Source organism: Suillus paluster (assembly GCF_016628075.1).
Source record: "Suillus paluster strain FC165 chromosome Unknown EDB91scaffold_218, whole genome shotgun sequence".
Lineage (NCBI taxonomy): Eukaryota > Fungi > Basidiomycota > Agaricomycetes > Boletales > Suillaceae > Suillus > Suillus paluster.
In genome coordinates, this window is record NW_024537778.1 from 19,872 (window position 1) to 42,839 (window position 22,968).

General features: G+C 49.5%; 8 protein-coding genes across 8 annotated transcripts; 6 read left to right on the forward strand and 2 right to left on the reverse strand.

The window, feature by feature from the left end:
* Window positions 1-364: 364 nt before the first annotated feature.
* On the forward strand, window positions 365-3,372 carry EDB91DRAFT_1256796 (uncharacterized protein; the record flags this gene model as incomplete). Its single annotated transcript, XM_041324228.1, has 3 exons — window positions 365-730; window positions 802-1,763; window positions 2,055-3,372. The coding sequence occupies 3 exons, from the start codon at window positions 365-367 to the stop codon at window positions 3,370-3,372; spliced, it is 2,646 nt and encodes an 881-aa protein (XP_041169075.1).
* Window positions 3,373-4,128: 756 nt separating this feature from the next.
* EDB91DRAFT_1256797 (uncharacterized protein) lies at window positions 4,129-4,868 on the reverse strand (the record flags this gene model as incomplete). Its single annotated transcript, XM_041324229.1, has 2 exons — window positions 4,129-4,200; window positions 4,272-4,868. The coding sequence occupies 2 exons, from the start codon at window positions 4,866-4,868 to the stop codon at window positions 4,129-4,131; spliced, it is 669 nt and encodes a 222-aa protein (XP_041169076.1).
* A 1,038-nt stretch (window positions 4,869-5,906) lies between these two features.
* Window positions 5,907-6,429, reverse strand: EDB91DRAFT_1088673 (uncharacterized protein; the record flags this gene model as incomplete). Its single annotated transcript, XM_041316495.1, has 5 exons — window positions 5,907-5,957; window positions 6,014-6,040; window positions 6,094-6,160; window positions 6,188-6,193; window positions 6,251-6,429. The coding sequence occupies 5 exons, from the start codon at window positions 6,427-6,429 to the stop codon at window positions 5,907-5,909; spliced, it is 330 nt and encodes a 109-aa protein (XP_041169077.1).
* A 985-nt stretch (window positions 6,430-7,414) lies between these two features.
* On the forward strand, window positions 7,415-8,514 carry EDB91DRAFT_1088674 (uncharacterized protein; the record flags this gene model as incomplete). Its single annotated transcript, XM_041316496.1, has 7 exons — window positions 7,415-7,522; window positions 7,585-7,692; window positions 7,755-7,862; window positions 7,925-8,032; window positions 8,095-8,202; window positions 8,265-8,354; window positions 8,440-8,514. 7 exons carry the CDS (start codon window positions 7,415-7,417, stop codon window positions 8,512-8,514), a joined length of 705 nt encoding a protein of 234 aa, XP_041169078.1.
* Window positions 8,515-10,393: 1,879 nt separating this feature from the next.
* EDB91DRAFT_1340589 (uncharacterized protein) lies at window positions 10,394-11,600 on the forward strand (the record flags this gene model as incomplete). Its single annotated transcript, XM_041325720.1, has 7 exons — window positions 10,394-10,604; window positions 10,667-10,774; window positions 10,847-10,944; window positions 11,007-11,114; window positions 11,267-11,286; window positions 11,359-11,456; window positions 11,509-11,600. The coding sequence occupies exons 1-7, from the start codon at window positions 10,508-10,510 to the stop codon at window positions 11,598-11,600; spliced, it is 621 nt and encodes a 206-aa protein (XP_041169079.1). The 5' UTR covers window positions 10,394-10,507.
* Window positions 11,601-12,586: 986 nt separating this feature from the next.
* Window positions 12,587-13,861, forward strand: EDB91DRAFT_1088676 (uncharacterized protein; the record flags this gene model as incomplete). Its single annotated transcript, XM_041316497.1, has 7 exons — window positions 12,587-12,650; window positions 13,001-13,125; window positions 13,179-13,257; window positions 13,320-13,448; window positions 13,508-13,567; window positions 13,610-13,749; window positions 13,817-13,861. 7 exons carry the CDS (start codon window positions 12,587-12,589, stop codon window positions 13,859-13,861), a joined length of 642 nt encoding a protein of 213 aa, XP_041169080.1.
* A 496-nt stretch (window positions 13,862-14,357) lies between these two features.
* On the forward strand, window positions 14,358-20,371 carry EDB91DRAFT_1088677 (uncharacterized protein; the record flags this gene model as incomplete). Its single annotated transcript, XM_041316498.1, has 8 exons — window positions 14,358-14,376; window positions 14,674-14,728; window positions 14,782-14,894; window positions 14,949-15,098; window positions 15,156-16,824; window positions 16,879-17,348; window positions 17,399-19,572; window positions 19,628-20,371. 8 exons carry the CDS (start codon window positions 14,358-14,360, stop codon window positions 20,369-20,371), a joined length of 5,394 nt encoding a protein of 1,797 aa, XP_041169081.1.
* Window positions 20,372-20,934: 563 nt separating this feature from the next.
* On the forward strand, window positions 20,935-22,070 carry EDB91DRAFT_1088678 (uncharacterized protein; the record flags this gene model as incomplete). The annotated part of the gene is made up of 4 exons (XM_041316499.1): window positions 20,935-21,070; window positions 21,124-21,239; window positions 21,287-21,392; window positions 21,430-22,070. The coding sequence occupies 4 exons, from the start codon at window positions 20,935-20,937 to the stop codon at window positions 22,068-22,070; spliced, it is 999 nt and encodes a 332-aa protein (XP_041169082.1).
* Between the last annotated feature and the right edge of the window lie 898 nt (window positions 22,071-22,968).

Below are 22,968 nucleotides of genomic sequence, written 5' to 3' on the forward strand. Positions count from 1 at the left end.
CGCTACCCTGGTCCCATGCTCAATCTGTGCTGTGTTCCCCTGAGAGAAATGTGATTTCCTTCTTCGGTTGCTGTTGTCCTTGGCAGGTCCATTCTCTCAATTGCGGATTAGAGTATAAGTGAGTAAATTATTACGGCAAAGTATGTGCCAATTCGGTGCCCAGTCCCCTTTGAAGCACGGTGAACTAATATTGCAATGCTCTACCCTGAATGAAGAATGGAAACCTTGAAGTAAATTTTGCGCAAATGATCCGGGTCAGAAACTATATAGCTACTTCCTCTCCGAAACTCACAAAGTTTTTCGCCAACAAGAATCACACCATTCCTACTACCACATCCCATCCCACCTCCTATATCAGCCGACCATGCAGGGTGCCAATCACCAACAGGCCCCAGAGATCGAAGGATGTTCCATCGCCAATTTCAATACCACCTACATCAACATGACTACCAGACGTAACCTTCCTGCAGCCGAATACTACAGGGCCTGCATACTGGGCCTCACTGGCAAGGACATACATCACAATATTCAGTACTCAATTGAACCCACACGGAACAAATTCGAGCCACCCAGGCAAGTCACTGTTGTCAGGGATTATGATAGCTTCCTCTCCTTCACCGACTGGCTGCCTGTCAAGTCAGATCTGTTCCTATACCCCATCAATAATCCAATCGACACCTTGCACTCCAGTGTTCATTTTAAGGTGCCTATGAGCCTACGAGACAGACAGGTACATCTTCTTTGTCTTCTGTGTGACATCACCCTCACGTATACCCACGGCGCCCTATGGGACCTCTTCAGGCTGACATACTTATGTGCCCACATCGTGTCCCCAACATTTGTTTGGGTGCAATTGGCATCCGTACCAAAGTGCGGTTGTTCTTCCCACGGCTACATCACGTCGACAGGAAGGACGTCGAGTTGACATTTGAAGAGAAGCGAGGCCTGTATGAAAAGGGTTTGATGCCAGTCCTTCGCAACCTCAGTCCTGACACAGTGACTAATTGGCCTGTCAACTACGAGGGTGCACAGACACGTGCGAGGAAGACTCGTGGATTGTTTCAGTATGGCACTCGTCCTTTCTCTGGCTCCCGAGTCAGGCGTTTCGGGTTCGATCTAGCAGAGGCATTGGGTACTGCATTCCCCTGGGCAAAAGGGATGCTCTTCATGATCCAGGTGCAAGGTGTGAAGGAGGCTCACCAACACCATCCCGACGACATCGACAAGGCAGAGGATGCTTTGAGGAATGCTCTCAGTGATTTTCATTATGATGAGCTGATGGAAGAAGGTCATTGTTATGTCGATGTCGGCCTTGAGCTGTCGGAGCCGGGCTATGCATTTCAATGGCGCACTGATGCTCACTATGAGCTTCTCCAGGCTTTCACAGACATGGAACCACAACGCACCCGCAACTTACTCGAGTCTCGCACATTCGCTGTTGATTACTCATCTGGGTTGATACAACTCTCCGGTTGTCGTGTCCCCATCCCCATACGCAACAACACAGACCCAGTCTATTTCCAGGCCTACACAACAGATAAAGCTCTCATCCAGCAAAAAGATCGCGGCCGACACGGTTTGGCGCTCACCGGCAAGGCTGCATTGGCAGACGTGACTCCGCCATACTTACAACGCCTCTTTGGATTGTACTTTGATGCTAAGGACACCCATGACTGTGCTGCGAGGGTGGAGGTTCGAATTCGGCTGAAAGACGTATTCACTCATGCCCTTGATTTTCCTGGGTGGCTCATGACAGAGAGTTTGTGCGTGTTTCCACGATTGGATTGGTGGTGAGTCTGCCTGTCCATCTCCGGTCCCCTCAGGCAGCCGCTCCATGCATCGCTATGGCCGGCCAATGCCCTGGTGCCAGACAATAGCTTGGTCAATCCACGGTCCCCTGTGGGAGCCGTGCTGTGACTGCACATTGTGTATGGATATGCCGCTGCTGTCATGGACAGTTGTCTACTACTGCACACGGTCCCGTCAGGGAGCCGCCCTCTGTTCTCTTGTTTGCATTCATCCGCTCCACTCATTGACATCCACCCACACAACAGGCAATGGAGATGTGTCCGCCTCCAATCAATAATCCGCACCTTAAAACTCCAGAACGAAGGACCGCCTGAGCTCCGCTTCACTTCCACTGCCCTCACTCTCACCGCAGGACTCACGTGGCTTGCCAATGGTCTCCACTCTCGTCCTGACGATGGTTCGGCTGCACGGGATTTGATATGTGCAATTCTCCCCCTCACGCACGATTATGATGTAGACGGCATTCAAATCGTCCCTCGCCAAGACCACATTGACAATGATGATGGCCTCCCTTTCTGCGCTCATGGGGCATTCTTCTTGCGAGATATGGTGTTCCCCCCCATCGCGGATGTGCCACGCATGACCCGGACCAATGTCATCAGCCACACCTCCTACAAGTATTTCTTCGGTTGCGATTTCAATGTGCTCCGCAACATGCACAACCCCACGGCATACATCCCTCGCAATAGGATTCCAAAATCTCGGGTCAATACACAGAAAGGCATGTCCAAGCGCCACAGGGCTGAAATTCCTGAGCCATCTGCTGCCTTTGCAGACATGGAGTACGATGCTCCTCGTCCACCACAAGATATTGGTCAAGATTTGCCATTTGATGAACGACTCGACTTACCTCCGGCCCTTAACGAGGATTTTGCTATCACCATCACCAAGCATTGGCACCAATTCTGTAGTGATGTCCTTCAGAAATGTGGCAACATGAAAGGCAACCCATTGTCCCCTTCCCATTGCCGTCTCACCATGCATGAACGTCTGGTCATCACAGACGACATTTACAAAGAGACCAACCTTGCTCTCATTTTTAACCGTGTCCAGTGGAAGAGAGCACTTCCTATGGAATGGCGGGAGGCATTTGATAAGTTCTTTCCCCCTCCTCGTACAGCACCCCCCCTCCAACCCCAAAATTATCCCAACATGACATACTGGATCGAGTGGGCAGATATGAAGAGGGACAAACCGGCTGCCATCATCGATATTATTAGGTCCAAGTACTGGGATCTTTTCAAGGAGTTATATTGGATTCCCAAGCCATACAATGACCGTCTCTGGAAATACACCCCAGACTCCGCCTTTGTCATCCTTCCATCCACTCACACATCATCTGCTCCTCACCTGCTCATTAATCCTGGCAGACGTGCTCCAACATGGGACCCTGAACGTGTCGCTGGAGAAGCAGTTGAAGTGGCGGAAGAAGAGGAAGAGGAGCCAGCAGTTCAAGATCCTGACTATGTGCCAGCAACGGAGTGGATTGACAATGTGCCACCAATTCCCATGCGCATTTATATGAGGCAAGAGGAAGAGGAGTCTGGATCTGACACTGAATGATGGTTGGTTGGTTGGTTTGGTTGGTTTGGGTTTGGTGTTCGGTGACGAACATCCCATGTGTACATGCTAGTGTTCCAGCTACCATACCCTTAATGTGTTGAGACAATGTAATTACTGCTGTGGGGCTCGATGTGATAGGGTGTTGAAATGTATGCAAGTGATCCCCTGAGGGAGCCCGTGTGTGAGATAGTACAAGCACCAGTCCGGCTCCCTGAGGGAGCCCATTGGTGAGACGTCACAGGCACCTGTCCGGCTCCCTCAGGGAGCTGCTACCCCATTCCGGGGATGTGGCACGTGTCGTCCGGTACCATTGCAGTCCCCTGAGGGAGCCCATGAGTGAGATGTCACAAGCACCAGTCCGGCTCCCTTGGGGAGCTGCTCCTCATCCGGGGGATGTAGCACCTGTCATGCGTTACCCTTGCAGTCCCCTGAGGGAGCCCATGGGTGAGATGTCACAAGCACCTGTCCGGCTCCCTCAGGGAGCTGCGACCCGTTCCAGGAATGTGGCCAGTGTTCCATGCTCCTAGGTCGAAAGGTGACTGCAAAGGATAGCAGATAGCAATTGTGTGATATTGGTTGGTTACGGCAGTTTAAACGAGTGAATAGTATACGAAACAAAGAGCGAGAGAGTTCTAACTATGGCATATTGGTTTGGGCAAAGCCCGAAAGGGGCTCTAGACCGAAACACGCCTTGGAGAAAGCTGAGCTGAGATGGGCGGGTGGGCCATGCAGCTCAGGAAAACCAAATGGCATGCATCAGGTCAATGATGAAGGGAAGGCAGGAGAGGGGTTTGAGGTGTCGGCTGCAGAGAATACAGAGGACCTGATCTACTTGATTGCTTAGTGAAGGAGAAACATCAGGTGTGGTGGATTTATACCCGGCGGTTTTTTCCCCATACGGGTAAATCATCGCTGTCTCGCAGAACACGGTCACCTTTATGGCGAGATAGCCTAGGAGTCTTTGCCCTGACAAGGACTTTGAGTGGAGTGCGAGGGGGGGGACTGGATGATCGGGGATATAAGAGCAGAGCTCTCTTGATCCGCTGTGGTCTGGAGAGGCGGGTGATGCACAGGGGTAGTTTGATGGTTTTTGGATGAAGGGAGCCGGTGTTCAGGTCGCGCAAGCAGAATTCAACATGGTTGCTACCACAGCTCACCACTTTGCTCAGAGTGGCTGCAAAAAGAGGGAGTGGGAGAGGGGAGGTCAGGATGGTGTTAATGTGACGGTACACCACAATCTTGTCTCCAACCCCAAGAGTTGCTTTCGATCCAGGGACGATAAAACTATCAAAGGACCATGTTTCAAGGCCTGAAAGTGAGTGTGACATCCCCAAGATGAGGCAGGCAGCCGACATGGTTATGAGGGCTCCAGCAGGAGGGCAGTCAATGGGGAGGTTCACATTGGCTCCTCCAGACACGATGGTGTTATAAGAGTTGCAGGAGAACATGACCGTACTGAGGGAAGGAATGGTAAATGGTGCTCTGTTATAAGTCATGGATATGCAATAAGTACGTAAAGTATGGATCAAGGAACCATGGCACTTTGTCAGAGGCTCTGCAAAACCCTGAACTAAGTGAAAGTGGCTGAAGAATAACCGATAGATTGTAATGCTGATGACATTTGGAAATTTGCTCTCTAATGTCCGAGGGACATTTCTGGTGGAACCAGACAATGAGCTGCCACTAGGGAGAGGAGGGTGGGTGATTTGATTCAGGGAGATCAGAGAATCGGAGATAATCTTTTGAGAGAGCAAGAGCAAAGATATGAGCGACGACGGAAAGGAAGAGAGAAGTGTATGCCACTTTCTCAAACTGGGCATAGACCTTATTCTTGCCACGTGCTCGTGCCTCGTACTTAGTCAAAATCCAACATGCGTTACCCTTGCAGTCCCCTGAGGGAGCCCATTGGCGAGACATCACAAGGAGCAGTGTGGCTCCCTGAGGGAGCTGCTACTCACTCGGGGATTTGACTTGTGTCATGCGTCACCCTTGCAGTCCCCTGAGGGAGCCCATGAGTGAGATGTCACAAGCACCTGTCCGGCTCCCTCAGGGAGCTGCTACCCATTCCGGGGATGTGGCCAGTGTCATGCATCACCCTTGCAGTCCCCTGCGGGAGCCCATGGGTGAGATGTCACAAGCACCAGTGAGGCTCGAGACCCAGAGGCTATGCACCATGAATGCTCAATCCCAGTGAAAAACAACAAGTTAGAGATAGATATATGTAGATACCAATTGAAAAATAAAAGTCCTATAAAATTTATCAATCTGTTTCAAGGTCATTAGCTAAAATGTAACTTTTCAAGACCAGAATATATAGAGATTGAGACAAGTGTTAGCATTTAGATGGGATTCTTGAGGGCTTTAGATTTTTAGATTTTTAGATACACATTTAGATACACATCTATCACTCAATTTGGCTTGAAAAACATATAGATATACAACTAATGACAACAAATGAGGCTATTGAGGGGTATCACTAGGGTTAGGGTGGTATCACTGTGCCTTGCCCACCTTCCTGCCTTGCCCGCCATCCACTACTCCTCATCCGCATCATTGCTAGTAGTACTGGCTCCAGCTGATTTGAGCTATAAAACAGGACCATTAGTGTAGTATGAGATATAATATAGTGGGCAGTGCTCACTTGAGCAGCTGCTTTGCACTTGTATAACTACAACACTAGACAGTCTTAGATAGATATCAATACAGGAACAAAAGACGCACCTCCTTGTCGGCTTTAGACAGCCCATTCCAGTAAGATGCAAAGACAGTCATTGGTTCCTTTTGATGGCTGTTTGATTGTCAGTCGAGAGCGCACAAGTTCCTGTATATGAATCATAGAATTAGTTATGATTGGTCTGATAATAATAGAATAACTTACTGCCCAGTGATCTTTGCACTCACCCGCATTGGCTTGGTACTCAGCTGACACTTTGTGATGATATCAGGCTTTAAGTCAATGACAATTGTGGACTTCATTTGGTTGGTATGAGTCGCTCCAACAAGTTCCACTTTCACAATCAGTGAAGCTGCATTGGTGCTCATTTGAATCTCTGGCATGGAGACAATCGTGTTGGAGGGCGGTATTATAGCAGATTACAATTCAAAAGTTGGGGAATCAATAGAAGTCGGAGGAAGTTTATGCGGAATAGGCGTCCGGTAGGCAAGATGGCTTTCATTCATCTGTGGTATTTGATGTGTTGGAAGGTGATGAGCTTGATGCGACAGAGCTTGCGGAGCCTTGTATATTTACAATTACATTCCTGTATAAGTGTTAAGTGGATATATGCGCATGAAATGATATGGCACTTACTGCAATGCTTGGCATGGTGAGATTGAAGAAGCTTTCTCATTCACAACCCTCAGTAATCTGCTTGGAGAGTTGCTACTGTGTGGTGTAACTCTGTAAGTTGGCATTTGAGTTGCACATCTGTGTCATGATGAGATTCCCTGATAATGTAATCTGGTAGCAAAGGGCTATACTACCAGGTGCGACATGGCCATGACCATGGGTAAACCATTACTAAGCATGCACAACATCCCATATGTGGAAGTTGCGACCGTTGTGGGGAATGCTCCCACTGTAGGTGCGAAACCCTGTTGATTCTGCACCATCTGACATGAGTTCTGCGTATACTGCGTGTTGTGTGTTTCCTGTGCATCGTCTGATGCATTCTGCATTCCCGCGCATCCTTTGGAACATGCCACACCATCTGATATTCGCATGCATTGTTGGATGACCTTCATATGTCCTGTCCGCATCCTATCTATATGCGGACGGCGCTTAGGTGCTAAGCGCCGCGGTCACAAAATCGATTTTTTTCGTCCCCTTCCTTCCACAATTTATATAGGACTATGTATCTCATCTTGTAGCCCTCGAAATTCTCTTCTCCCCGGTCCAAAACCCGGTTTAAATACATTGAGATTGTGTTGTGTAAATCCATCTGCAAAAAGTTCACTTTCCCACACCTTCTCCATGCTTTTCTTGCCTGGCCTATATTCACCATGACCTCCAGGCAACTTGACACCTTCTGGACCTATCAAGATGCATATAACGACAACCCCGGACAAAAAATTTCGCTGCCCGCATGTCTCCTTCCCAACTTATGGCCCGTTCTTTGTTTTTGGTGCTGTGGACGGAGGGGGGGGGCAGGTGCGTCTGTAACTTTTGCACACTTTTTTTTCTCATTTAACCCTGCTAGCATCGCACTCTAGGGATTCATACCTACTCCCCGCGCCAGTTATTTCGTTGCCCGGAGCTCTGTGTCCAAAGTTATGCCCCAATCTTCCTCCTCGGCACTCTACAGGGAGGAAGAGGGAAAGGTGCGCCCGTATCTTTTCTTCATTTCGTTTTCTTACTTAGCGCTATTGGGATCCCACTCTAGGAACTCTTATCCACTCCCCGCACCATTCATTTTGCTGCCCGCACCTCTCGGTCCAAAGTTATGCCCGAATCTTCCCCACGGGCGCTGTATAGGGAGGAGGGGGGATGGGTGCGTCTGTAACTTTTTCGCATTTTGTTTTCTCACTTAACCCTGTTAGTATCACACTCTAGGGATACATACCTACTCCCCGCACCACTCAATTCGCTACCCGGAGCTCTCAGTCCAAAGTTATGCCCGAATCTTACCCACGGGCGCTGTATAGGGAGGAGGGGGGACGGGTGCGTCTGTAACTTTTTCGCATTTTGTTTTCTCACTTAATCCTGTTAGTATCACACTCTAGGGATACATACCTACTCCCCGCACCACTCAATTCGCTACCCGGAGCTCTCAGTCCAAAGTTATGCCCGAATCTTACCCACGGGCGCTGTGTAGGGAGGAGGGGGGACTGGTGCGTCTGTAACTTTTTCGCATTTTGTTTTCTCACTTAACCATGTTAGCATCGCACTCTAGGGATACATACCTACTCCCCGCACCATTCATTTCGCTGCCCGCACCTCTCAGTCCAAAGTTATGCCCGAATCCCCCCTCCCCCCCCCGCAGGTGAGTTAGCTCGCTTCAGCTTAAGGACTGCAATTTCATTATATCTTTATTCATACGGTTAGCATTACACTCTACACACTCTTAGCTATTGCCTGCACCCCCAATTTCACACACAGTTAGGATGTTGTGCCCAAATCTCCCCACTCTGCAGTTAGGTTAGGTTAGTTAGGCTTAGGGACAGCTATATCTCTATATCTTACTTCATAATGTTAGGTTACGCGCTCTATGCATCTGCGGTTAGTAGTTAGCTAGTTAGGCTTAGGGACAGCTATATCTCTATATCTTACTTCATAATGTTACTTACGCGCTGGTTGCACTCTTATGTACTCACTGCGCCACCAATTTGACAAAACATTCCTCTGGGTCCAACATTATTGCTGAACCTGCCGCCTCTGCACTACAGTTAGGGACGTCAGCGTTAGGTTGGTCAACCTTCCCCATCATAACCGGTTAGACACTTTAAAGTTTTACAATTATTCCCCACATACCTCCTACTAACGCCTTGTCCTTCCATTTCCAGCTGAACTCAGTTACGGGCCCGGTCGGGCGAGGTTTGACTCAGTACGCCAGGTCAAAGTCAACTGAGCACTTGTTCCATATTAGTTCACATATAAACGCTGTTATTAGTATAACTGTTGCCCGATATTGATTTAGTTATCGGTACCAACGCGAATTCTTAGAAGTGTTCCGCTATCCAGAAAAACTTTACTGGTATTTCATTTACGCACGTTCCACATACCGATTATAAGACCCTATACACCTATGGATGCAACCCTACTAACCGCACGAGCACAGTTTAAGTGACGCTGGTCAAAAATTGACTCACGCGTTAACGTCCTGCAATACTTTATTATTTCAGTACTGTACATTCATTAGGTCGCACTCACCCTAAACGCGCATGTACTAGCGCATCAACATTCAGCCCCTTTGTCACCTGTAATTACAAAGTCTCAAGGACATGTAAAGTAACCGTTAGTCTAGGTAGAAGATTGGTTAATAATTCTTCTCTGCAAGAAGTGACAACTCACCCGGTGGTCCCTGCCTTTGCGCTCATCCGCTTCACTTTTCCTCACTTACTTACTACAAACGAAGGCTTAACGCATCACTATATACCTTACAAACTTAGACATTAGCTTAAAGTTATTATACTTTGCTTACCTTGTGTTGTGACTTTAGTGCGTGATACATGTTGAGAGCAAAGAGCATTAGATTATGTAATCTACACAGTGCTGTATGTTTGTAGGGTTGCACTGTTGTTTGTGCAGCTTATGTAATATACGTCGCAGATCCCTATAGTAATTACTACCTTCCATCTTACATAATCTTTTTCTGTTCAACCATTACCGCTACGACATCGTTAGGTTATGTTGGGCATCCGCATTGTCAAGTAGGTCATGGGTCAGGCCCTTTGAGGCGGAACTATGTGAGATCCAGTACACCGCAAGAATGATCTACGTGAGGTTTGGTGTGCTCAGTACCAACAACATGACTCAACCACAATGCGTTTCCCTCGACTTTTCGGAGTACGAGTGCCATACCTATGCCCGGGAACTTCTGTCTGAGTGACTTAGAGGTGGAGGGGGAGGTTATCCACCCATATCTTTTTTCTATCGCAACTCCTGACCTTTGTCTTTGGTCATCGTACTCTACAGACCCATAGCTCGCTCCCGCTCCACTTTTTTCGTCTCCCGGGTCAAACCTGCACAAGCTACACCTGAAAACATCACTGTGGGTAGCTTAGAGAGGGTGGAGGAGGTAATCCGCCCATATCTTTTTTTCATCGCACCGCCTGACCTCAATCTTTTGTCATCTTACTCTACAGACTCACAGCTCGCTCCCGCGCTATTCATTTTGTCTCCCGGGCCAAAACTGCTCGACCTATGTCCCAAAACATAACTCTGGGTCTCTTAAAGAGGGTGGAGGAGGTAATCCGCCCATATCTTTTTTTCATCGCACCGCCTGACCTCTATCTTTTGTCATCTTACTCTCCAGACTCACAGCTCGCTCCCAAATGTTTGAGTATGTGTTGTGTATTGCTATGTGCCAAAAGTTGCTGTTCCCACACGCTCTCGACTTGTTTCTGGCCTGCTCTCCTTTCACCACGACCCCTGGGCACCTCCACATGTTCTGGACTGGTTGAGACACTGCCAGCAATGACCCCGCACAAAAAATCTCACCGCCCGCATCTTTTGTTCTTGCGCTATGCGCCAATCTTCTTTCTTGGCGCTCTGGAGGGAGGAGGAGGGCAAGGTGTGTCAGTATCTTTTTTTCCTGTTGGCTTCTCACTTAACGCTGTTAACATATCACTCTAGGGAGTCATAGCTACTCCCCGCACCACTCATCTCGCTGCCCGGACCTCTGGGTCCAACCCTATGGACTAATCTTCCTCCTTAGCGCTCTGGAGGGAGGAGGAAGACTTGGTGTGTCAATATCTTTTTTTCCTGTTGGCTTCTCACTTAACGCTGTTAGTCACTCACTCTAGGGAGTCATAGCTACTCCCCGCACCACTCATCTCGCTGCCCGGACCTCTGGGTCCAACCCTATGGACCAATCTTCCTCCTTAGCGCTCTGGAGGGAGGAGGAAGACTTGGTGCGTCTGTATCTTTTTTTGACGTCGGTTTCTCACTTACCGCTGTTCACATCTCACTCTAGGGAGTCTTAGCTGCTCCCCGCACCACTCATCTCGCTGCCCGGACATCTGGGTCCAACCCTATGGACCAATCTTCCTCCTTAGCGCTCTGGAGGGAGGAGGAAGACTTGGTGCGTCTGTATCTTTTTTTGACGTCGGTTTCTCACTTACCGCTGTTCACATCTCACTCTAGGGAGTCTTAGCTGCTCCCCGCACCACTCATCTCGCTGCCCGGACATCTGGGTCCCACCCTATGGACCAATCTTCCTCCTTAGCGCTCTAGAGGGAGGGGGGGGGGGCAAGGTGCGTCTGTATCTTTTTTTCACATTACTTTCTCACTTAACGCTGTTAACATATCACTCTATGGACTTCTAGCTACTCCCCGCACCACTCATCTTGCCGCCCGGACCTCTGGGTCCAACGCCACGCTTCAATATTCCTCCTGGGCGCTAGGTTAGGTCGGTTAGGCTTAGGTACGTCAGTCTCTTTACATCTCACTTCATGTTAGTCAGTTACTCACTCTAGCGAGTCTTAGCTACTCCCCGCACCAGTTATTTCGCTTCCCAGACCTCTGGGTCAAACGCTATGCCTCAATCTTCCTCCTCGGCGCTCTATAGGGGGGGTTAGGCTTGGGTACGTCAGTCTCTGTTTATCATAACCGTTTCTCATAATTTAATAATGGTCTGGCTCAGTAGAATACTAGTCAGTAACCCTGCCTTCACCTACCCTCCGGGAGGTCATTGTCGCCCAGCATCATCATTTGTACATCTATGAGATCTGTTAGTTATTAGTAGATCTATTCCCCAATGTATGCTTGCCCCTCGGTGAATTAAGAATTGTCTCAAGTGTAACAGCATCAGAAAAACCAAACTTGCATTGTTCATTGCTCATTACAAACATGCCAACAATAAGACATTATGGAGTTTAAGGGCAGGATCTCACCAAGCGAATGTGCGAATGTGAACAACATGAAAATCACAACTTGAACTTACATGAGTCTCGACATGGTGAATCTCTTCATGATCGGTACCTCCCAACTTCCTCCCCTATATCTAGCAAACATCTAGAACCTAACTTGAATGAACAACATGGTTTGCGATGCTTGACGTCACGTCATCCGTGAGTGTCCGAAGAGTGGGTAGCGTTTCCCTTGCACTTGAGCCTGGCGATGATATGAATCAGTGAAAATCAATTAGGGCGTGACGATTATACTGGCCTGATGTCATCCGTTGAAGTTCAGTGGACGCATGGACCAACATAGGGCCGTATGCCACGCGGAGATGCTCCTCAGAGCAAGTGATGTGCTTCGCATGCTGGCCTCACTAGAAGAGACTCATCAGTTAGCATTTTTACCGAGAATAAATAACCGCATCAACGTACATAACTCAACTGTGTTCCGTTGAATAGTTAGTGTTAGAGTGAAACTGTTCTATGCAGTAAACGGCTGCGCAAGACATTGAACTGGATAGTTAAGACTTACTTTGGTTGCAAACAAGCATCCTTGGTCCATTAGTTAAATATCAACCTCAGCGTTACCGAACGACTCACCTTGGACAATATGATATCCTCGATACATCCGTTAAGTTGCAAGACGTCATTCTTGATGACGCCAACATCGCCAGTCGCTGTCAACCAAGCTGGAAGACGTGGTATCAACGCATCAGAGTGTGAGTGCCTGTATGAACGAAGTTTCACGCTTTAGTACATAGATTCAAAAGCACAAAACTTGCCTGAAGCCAAGGGTGTTACATATCTTCAGTCCAGCACTTGAGGGCGTGATGCAAGTTCAGAGGAAAGAGAATGATATTACGTAATCTACAGATTGATGTTTGTTTATAGGGTTGCACTCTTGTTGTTTGTACAGCTTACATAACACAACGCTCAACCCTATAAAACAAACATTCCCTTGCATTACGTAATTTCTTCTTCTTTCTCCTCAACCACCATGTTCCCCCCTATGCAATATAGGGGGCCACTCATTATTGCCGCGTCAATGAGCCCAAACGCTCGTTGATAGTCGCTACTTGGCCCGAGCGCAAACGCTCGAGACAATCCCTCCCCTTTCTTGTCGACGAGCGCAAACGATCGTGTCGATCTCTCCTCCTCCTCATCAACGTTATCCCTTTGCTTTTCTTCACGTTGGTGAGTAGTGTGTCTTGGTCACTGTTTTATTAGCGCTTCATGAAGCCCTTTAGCTACCCACACGTCTCGATGTACATCCCTGGGACCCTCGCGATCCTGTTCCACTGATGTCCAGTCAATCCAGGGACGCGCGTGAGTACAATTTGCTTTTCTGCATCAGTCCATTGTAGCTCCTTCTTGACATTAAGTTGCAGAGTCTATGGATCCACGCGACGATCGTACGCCTCGGCTACCTTCTCCCCACCCCCAATTGCTCAAGCTCAATAATTTGAGCCGTTCGGTGTCAATCGGCCGTCTCATTGCGTCTCACTCTCAAGAAACTGGTAAGTAAACCGCCTTTGCACTAACCGTGGCTATCATTTATCGCAGTTTCTTTGCGCAGGCTATCATCAAGAACCTGTGAAATTGTTATCTGCGCTCGCATTTGGTCTGTCCGGTCGCTGTAAGCATTTTCTTCGGTCTCAACCACAACACCAGCTAATAGCCAGGCAGATCGCCTTTGGGACATTGCTCACTCGAGGCCCACCATCTCCGCTGGTGTATAATTTCATGAAGCAACTGCACGATTCCTCCCGTCTTCTTGCACGCGCAGCGTCAAATAGCGGACGCGCTGCTCAAGCACTGGTCAGTCTTCATTGTTATTACGCTGAGTACACTACGTGATGGAGACCATACCGCAGCCAATTCTTAGAACGGTAATCACAGCGGCGCGGGGAGCAATGGAGCCTTCAAGTAGTTCAAGACGACAATGAACTCGAAATCTTTGCTGGAAGAACTAGATTCGTTCCGGCCCAGCGACCTTCAAGACTACTTGTAGATTATCCGGAGGCGTCTGCATGTTCATAGCAACGCATATCTCATAGGGCATCGCCCGACATTCAACCTGCCGCGACCGTATCTGCCTTTGAGGCTGAAAGTGCACCCAAGCAGATGCTTCAGCGAACAAATTTAACCCTGAGTCTCACGTCGATAGTTATTAATTGTGATTTCTCTGCGTGAAGGTGAAGGAGGTTTGGTTTAGCGGGCGTGGCGTAATACTTTATGTAAGACCAATGGGTCAACCCTATAAATGAACGGACTCAGAGATTACATAATCTTTTCCTTCCATCCTCAACCACCACGACACCATTTTGTCGTGCTGGGTATCCACATTTGTGTACGAAGTTATTCGTTAAGATGGGTCAGGCCCTTTCAAAGGGGCGGTACTACGTGAGAACCAGCGCATCTCAAAAATGATCTACGTGAGGTCTGGTGCGTCCAGTACCCATCTGGTGACTCGTGCACATTGTGGTTCCCAGCCTCGACTTTTCGGTGGACGACCGCTAATGCTTGTCAAAAACCTCTACGTTACCCTCACCTATGATTTCGATTTTAGTTCCCTCTTTCACAGCTACTTCGGAGTTTTAAAATAGCCTTAATGTCGCAGTTGAGCGAATCTGCACAATATTAATAATAGCACACATACATAATTGGAACTTTTAGAGTTATAGTACGCTGTCGCATCTGTAATTGCGGAGTCTAAGCCCTAATCTAATACCACTACTGCAGTCCTCTATGCTGCCTTACGCTGTTGTATCGCGAAGTTTCAATCAATGCCCAGACAGTACGTCCCCCCTAAGTTAGGGAGAGTCTTAAATCTCACCCAAAATCCTCCAGGTGTACAAAACCAAATTGCCCACGTCCCAAGTATCAAGCTGGGGACAAAGACAAGACCCATAACAACAAGTACCACAGCGCTTTCATTAATGTTTCATGGCAAGGGCAGACAGGTTAGTGCCGCATATATGCACAATTCACCCGCATATACTAACCCCTACACACAGTGAAGGTGTCAAGACATTCGGATGGGCGATTTCATTGCCCATGCGGACGTTACGATCACGGTCGATACGACTACCACCGATTCATGAAACTCTTATCAAAATCCCCCCACCCTGATGATGCAGCATCTGACTGTATGGACCCCGACGAAGGTATGTACTTTTGTCAATCCGCGCACGTCTTGACTCTAAAATCACATGTCACAACAGATCCATCCGGTGAACAAGAGTCTCCTCAAGTCGCTAACGTCGGCACGGAGCTAGTTCAAAATCACCACGACAATTCCCCCGACACGGCCCACTACGCTGAAGACTCCCTTTGTCCACACCCCGACATGGATGTAGATCCGTCGCCCGCTCCGGAACCCCCTGTCAATTCGATACGCGCAGCTGTCGAAGCCCGCTCTCACACACTCCATCAAACCGCATCATCCTCTCTAACTCGTTTCTTCAAAGGCAACGCCTTAACGTCCGTTGCCCACGATGTAGTAACAGTCGGTGCAGACCTTCGCCTTGCTGAAGCCCATGATGAAGACGTCGACTCTGGCAGTGAGGATGATATTGCACCTGATGATTCCGGAGACGATGACGACGGCCTTCCAGCGATGGATGTTGACACTGAGTCAGATCCAGCGGAGCTCAGAGCTCACGCCCACGCATGGGGCATCCACGTTGACCCGACGTTCAACCTCACTGTATGCCTCGACTGCGCCGTTGCGATCCCATGGGAGCAAGCCTACGGCCACCGCCGTAGGCAGCATAATCCCACTGGAACCTCCAGTAAATCACTGCCATCCAAGGCAAGCGTCTCCAATACCCTGCGCGGGTTGAATGCCCATCTGCCCAAGCCTCTGCCGACCGATCCAGTTCCTCCTATAGACGGCATGCGCATCATACCCAACTTACTCAAGTGTACCATAGAGGGATGCACATTCAAAACGCTGTTCACATCTATGACACCCTTTCATAAACATTGTGTCCTAGCCCACGGAACACCTCCGCTGGCGCTTCGCTCGCACGCCATAACTAACGGACACCAGATTGGTGTTATTAAAAACTCAATGTCCTACATCGAGGTAGCGAGCTCCCCCACAATCACAGACTCGAACGCCCTCGGGGCCATTCTTGCCCATATCGACGAATGTGGATTATACTCTAGGGATACTAAGTACCAGCCTGCAGCCAACAAGCGACCCAGGGGGCCGCTTTTAGCTCAGACCAACTGGGAGCAGTGCATTGAGAACGTCGACCTCAAGTCCCTCCGCCTAACTGCTTCGAAACCCGACGGCGAACCTGCATTCCAGTACCTCATCCAACAAACTCAAACCTACTACAAGTTCATTGCGGCCAATCTTGGTCGATTATCTACCCTTACCCTTCGGGCTATTGCGTCCACCAGCCCCTCTGGTAACACGGAGAAGGCACCGTTTCGCCGTCCTCAGGAAGACCCAACGCTGGAACGATATGCTAATTTCATGTCGAGATTCATCATCTTTCTCATTCGCCACCTTTGCCAACCCGTCGATAACTTCGACGTGCCTTTGCACCCCCTTCACAGCCATTACTTGAAGGAGCTGTATGCCCAGCTGAAATCTGCATTGAACCGCAGCTCTGTCGGTGCTGACCAACACTGCATAGACCTCATTCATCGCACCGTTTTTTCCCTCCTCTCCTGCGTTAGTGACGACTTCTTGAAAAATGAAATGAAAGACCTGTTCACCCTATTTCTCGTCACGTATCACCTTTCCGATGATTATGGCAACACCAACCGTGCGCCTCAAGTGCCACCCACGATCAGTCAGGCCCAATGGTGCTTCAGAGCAACCGCGGCCTATGAGATCATGGAGAAGATGCCGTACCATGAGAACAACTCCTTCAAGTACGTATCATCGCCAGCTTGCTCCAGACTTAGCACTCACCGCTATTTGCATAGGACGTATGAGGTTCTCGTCCAACGCTACCTCGTGGACGGCCCTCAAACTCTTTTTACTGGTCTGCGACAGAAGATGGCGCTTCTGTCTGCTCTGTCGTATTCGGAACCCGGACTCCCTCGCTTTGGGTGGAACGCTGAGATGACCGTGGTGTCCATTGACGGATTTCCTATACCATTGAAAACGTTCAAAAACTCAGTCAATTCATCCCTGGACGACTTGAAGGCAAAGATGGATGAGCTGTTCCGAGGTTGCCAATGGGACGACATCTTACTTCACATCGACTCCCGCACCGACCCTAACAATCCCGGCAACTGGTTCACCGACAGACCTCAATCCGCAGATCAGAAGACGTCGGTATTCTCTTTCAAAGAGAACGGTTGGGACAAGTACCAGCGGCGTCTCCTGGAGCACCTTGCCAGGGATCCCAGATTGTTTTCCAGGGTCAAGGGAGAATATGTCGTCAACGCAGGTAAACCCACCGCGCAACCGTGCAGAGCATAGATGCTAATTGCAACGCAGGGAATGTCTGGGAATGGCTCGCCGTCTTGAACGAACTGTCGTCCATCATGTTTTACTGCGTTGTATCGACTTGGGGGGGCGGAGCCCGAGGAACAGAATGCGATCACTTAAAATTTCAAGTCGACGGCCAAGGGGACCGACAGATTTTCATACTCAACGGCCTCGTCACCATCTCAACTACCTACGTAAAGACTGCAAGCATCCAAGGTCACGGCAAACTCATTGCGCGCTGTCCGTCGCATTCGGCATCAAGGCTACTGTTGGTCGTACTAGGGGTCATATATCCTGCAGCTGCGGAGCTCGCGACCTTCGTTATGTCAGTCGAAAAGGCCAAAGCGTACCTCTCCTATGTCTTCCTTCACGACGGCACCCCCATGAACACCCACGATTTCTCACAATCCATAGGCGCCATAACCCAACGCTATCTAGGACGCGCCTTAGGCATGAGAGATTGGAGACAGTTGATGAGCACCATGCTGATCAACATATCAAAGGTAGACTTCGGCATCGTCGACGAAGAAGATGCGGGTCTTTTAGCAATTCACGACGCCTTCGGTCACTCCCAGTCAGTCGCAGAGGCCCACTACGCTCTGCAATCCACCAATGCGCTCACCGAGATCTCCCACACCGCCGTTGCCTCCATGCAAAGAGTGAGCAAAAGATGGCACGCTACGATTGGGCAACTGCAGAACGGCGCCAAGGAAGCATCGTTTGATTTGCACTCGGCAGAGCGTGATCATGAAGAACAGCTCTTCGATCGGCTCTTGGGTCCCCTCAAGACGACCATACACAGCGCAACTCAACAGGCGACCGCATTGATGGGCGTTGACATCGTCGACGAGCTCAGAAACGTTGCAACTGGCATGGGCCACGGCATCCTCAAAGAAATGGAGGCCATGTTCCATCAATACATTCTTGCGTTAGGAATAACTCCTAAAGCACCTCTTGGAGTCCCCCCAGCGCCGTCGTTACCACGCATCTCCGTTCACCCCAACCTCATAGAACGCTTACGACCGCTCTTCCCTGGACAACCCACCCCTTCCTTCACCTCTCCACAACAAGCGGAAGTCGTCCAGAGCTGTATGACTAGCGACCACGTCGTTTGCGTTATGCCTACGGGCAGTGGAAAAAGCTTGGCATTTTTTGCTGCACCCGTACTAATCCCCGACAGTTTGTTTATTGTCATCACTCCCCTAGTCGCCTTGACCGAAGATCTTGCTCGACGCCTGTCCAGCACAACCATCCCCGGCGGACAGTATCACCATGTCAAGGACGTTTTGTCAGCCCAAATAATCCTTGTATCAGCGCACCAAGCAGGAACTGATGAGTTTTATCAATGGGCCAACTCCATTGGCTATAGACTTAAGCGCGTCTTCATCGACGAAGCGCATCACATTTTCACTTCAGACGACTATCGCCCATGCTTCAAGTTGTTCCACCTGATAACCCGCCTGAAGAAACCGATCACTTTCCTCACAGCGACAATGTCACCCCAGTCTTTATCGAGACTGTGCGCTGAGATGTTAATACCGCCTTCGATGGTCCGCGTCATCCGAGCCCCCTTACATCGCCCCAACATTCACTACTCCGTAATCAAAGCACCTGCCAACGAAGTCATCAAGAGGTTCACCGACGTTTTCAAATCAACCATTCTCAACCCTACCGACAGAGGCATTATCTATTGCACGCGGATCGACCTCATCAAGGATCTTGCCCAATCTCTGGACATTCAATACTACACCAGCAAGGTCGATGACCAACTGGACGAGCGCGCCAATGTGCAGGAGAAGAAACGGAGATTTCAAGCCTGGCGCGACGGCATCACACCCAAGGACAGATGGATGATCGCAACCCTTTGCTTCGGCGAGGGCATTGATTTCCCTGGAGTCCGGGTCGTCATCCACCTGGAGGTCAACAACATGCTTCGCTTCCTGCAAGAGACCGGACGGTTAGGAAGAGACGGCCTTCCCTCATCTTCAGTCTTGATATACAGTAAATTGCCAATGTACGGGGAGCCGCAGAGAGACGAGCATCTCGGGGTGCTCCCTATGAGGGAGTTCATACAGACCGATGGTTGTCGCCGTCTTACCTTTCAACATTTTGACCCTGACGCTCATTCCTGTTCATCAATCACCGGCACTTTACTCTGCGACAACTGTCAACTCATAAAAAACGTGGGAGACTCCTTGTAGTCTAACGGGCGCCTCATAACTAATTCACTTCTTCTAGTCCACAGACATCACTGTCAGACAGGCGCTTTGGATGCCGCGCGACAAACCAACACTCCCTGCGCCTGCCGGTCATTCTACACCCTCATCTGCAGGCGTAGCCCGCCCTGCCCAAGGCCTCGTACCTGCTGTTCAGCATCTGTCTGTCAAATCAGTAGGCGAAGCCATTGACGCCCAGTACTCCTCTGGAATGGAACAGCTGCGCATACTCAGGCACATCATCGACGTTATAGTTGCTTCCGGTTGCGTCGAATGCTGGGTTACCAATCAGCACCGACCGCACCCCCACAAGCATCCAAATCTTGCCGGCGTCGGCTCCAAGGCTTCCTCACTGGTCTGCCTCAGGCGCGCAGACACCACTCACTGGCCGTTTTGTTACCTGTGTTGGATCCCATTTCGGGAACCATGCCAACACCCACCCCTCCGAGAAGGTTCCTTGCACGATCATGCATCCTGTCCCCACGGCGCCAAGTTTCCTTCTATACTTCCCCATGCGATCTGCACCATCTACTCCCAGAAGGTTATGATCGGTAACCGACCGAAGAATCCCTATATAGACAAGATAGCTGAGCGCTTGGGCGCTGATGTCAATAACTTCACTAACCTAGGCACTCTGCAAAGGTGGTTGACTCACGACCCTGGCAGTGCAGACGAGATCCCCCGGTGTCATGCCTTCATTATCGCATTTTACCAAGAATTCCGTATGCTACCTAAACCCTCCGGCGGCGATTCGGCGATGACGTAGGATTAATATTATTTCTCCGTGCTTCAACATACACCCCGCTATCCCTCATAAGAAGCAATCATATTCTTTGTACGCATGCTTCTCCTACAGGCACAAAACGTACGCTTCCCACAAAGGTTAATCCGGCTTATCATCAGGTACGCTGGCTTCTGCTTTAGTTTGATATCCGCCGAGGCAGCTTTCTAACATATTCATCCCACCTCAAGGTTATACCTTGCGTTGTCTGCACCTTGCGTCCTCCCAGTCAACTATCTTCAACAAGAGAATTGCCTAATCACATCCCACTGTACGTGGTTGAATTCTGCTTCACTTGGAAGTGTTGCGCCAGCAACTAATCCTAACCAGGTCTTCTACTTAGTTTTACATCTGCCATCGGCGCTTCGAATACACCGTCCGGTCTCCGCTGTGGCTTCTTTGTCTTCCTTCGAAGTCTCCCAGCATTGATTTGAGACTTCCTGCCTACGTTAGTCCGACGTCAGGCTCTTACACTTGACGTACAAAAAAAAACCCCTCGCCCTCCCCTAGCCCTTCTACCATCCTCTATCGTTTCACTGCCCTCCCTCATGGCTCATCCCTTCGCTCAAAAATTCAGTCGACTAGCCACGCAGAGTTGCCTCTTCTGCAACAAACCGACCACCGACATGGTTAGGCACGTATCTGTCCACAACGAAGACCCTCAGTTAACCTTCAACTTGCTGGGTGAGCAGTGACATCTTGCGCAGTTTTAAACATCTAACTGAGTTACTTCTAAGGTATTGTCGTCATTGCAAAACAGGTGCATTCCAAGGGTTACCAGTGTCCGTTCCTCAAATGCTCCTTCACGGGGCTGCCTGCGGCCCTATACGCCCATTTGACCGGCCATATTACTGTAAGGCTTTACGTGTTTCAATCTCGCCCCTACTGACCAATTTCAAGTTAACAGGACAAGAACATCAACAGACCCATCCTATCTCGCATTCGCCTTCGATTTCCACAGAAACCTCTACCCCGGCCTGCAGCACCCCGACCCTGAGCGCTAACAGTACGGGCTTAGTCACCCCAATCTCGCAGGCATTCAGCGAGCCTCCCAGACAAGAAGCGAAGAATCGAGCCTCCCTCTTCACCCTCCCCTGCCACCGCTACGACACGCCCCGATACGATCCCCACGGAACGCGCTGAAAAGCTGAAAAAATCAGTGATTACATCGAAGATAACTTGGGCTGCTGTCCCTTTCACAGTAATATCGTCGTCCCTTGAAATTGTCAACCAGCACTCAGAACTCCGTCACTGTGATCTCATCGACACCACCCTATACAAGACTGTTTTCCGCAAGACTATGCGCAAGATTGTCAACAGCAACATACTGTGCTTCTCCTGCTGCGGTTGCAAGAACTTTCACCATCCTGTGGAACATTCATGCGACAGCGAGGCTCTCCAGGACATCTGGATCGGCATCCCTTACCTCATCTTCTGCGTCCCTGCGATCCAACGCATCGTATTTGGAGTTCTCGGCAAGCATAATTACCATCAGGTCGTCCATGACATCGAGTCCTTCGTCCTCTGGCTCTTTCAGGCATCGCCTCGCAACAGTGTCCCCACGAGAGCAACCCCCAACGCCTTCGACCTGTTGATTGCTTTCTCGTCGTGCTCTCAAGAGTTTTCAAACATCGAGTGGGCGGACGCACTGGCGGAAGCAAATGAAAGGATCGCGGACTTATAGTGCACTCATTTTTAACTTGCAAAGCTCTCACGTCCTTTCAGTTCTCAGTAGGTGCATTACGATCATTGTCTGATAGACACCAGTCGGAAACTCCCTTTTCTTACATCATGCAATAGTTAGACGGACTCGCGCATTGTGCTTTTAGAGTAGTCCGTACGCGCTGTAATTTTCGTAGAATGCATCAGACCCGCAACGCGCATTGTACTTTTAGAGTAGTCCGTATGCGCTGTAATTTTCATAGAATGCATCTGACCTGCAAAAGGACGGCTCGCCATTCCTGATCTTTCACGATAATAACCAGGACATCAAGTGAGAGGATGATTCAGAATTCACACGTCTGATCGCTAATACCTTGGGCAGATACCTCAAACCTCCTACCGTCAATGCAGACCTGCCAAATCTCAACTTCTTACTCATAGTAAATATCACGTGATAAATTCGCATGAGATACCACGCGCCTGCCTCTCACCTACTCCGTACCATAGTATATGCGCTTTATTTTGTCTTTCTTGGCCACTAGTATACCTAAACGCTCATTTAACAACCCTTATGACTACAGAACGTCAGTCTCTCGGTCGCTACCCAACTGGTCAAGCACCGATAGCAGGGTATCTACATCGCGCCAACCTCGACCTTCCGCAGGCAGATACCTCCAGCCTAAACCAGGAGCAGAAAGAAATATTCACGACAGTCATGGATGGCGCAGGGGCCTTCATCACTGGTGGGGCTGGTACGTATTGTCTCCTTAATGTCATTTCCAGTCTAATCAAGCAACTAAAGGCACCGGCAAAACGTACCTGATACAGCACATTATCCAAGGGCTGCGTATCAAATATAACACCATTGATGACGTAGGCGTCACTTCTAGTACTGGCGTTTCGTCCTTGAAGATTGGAGG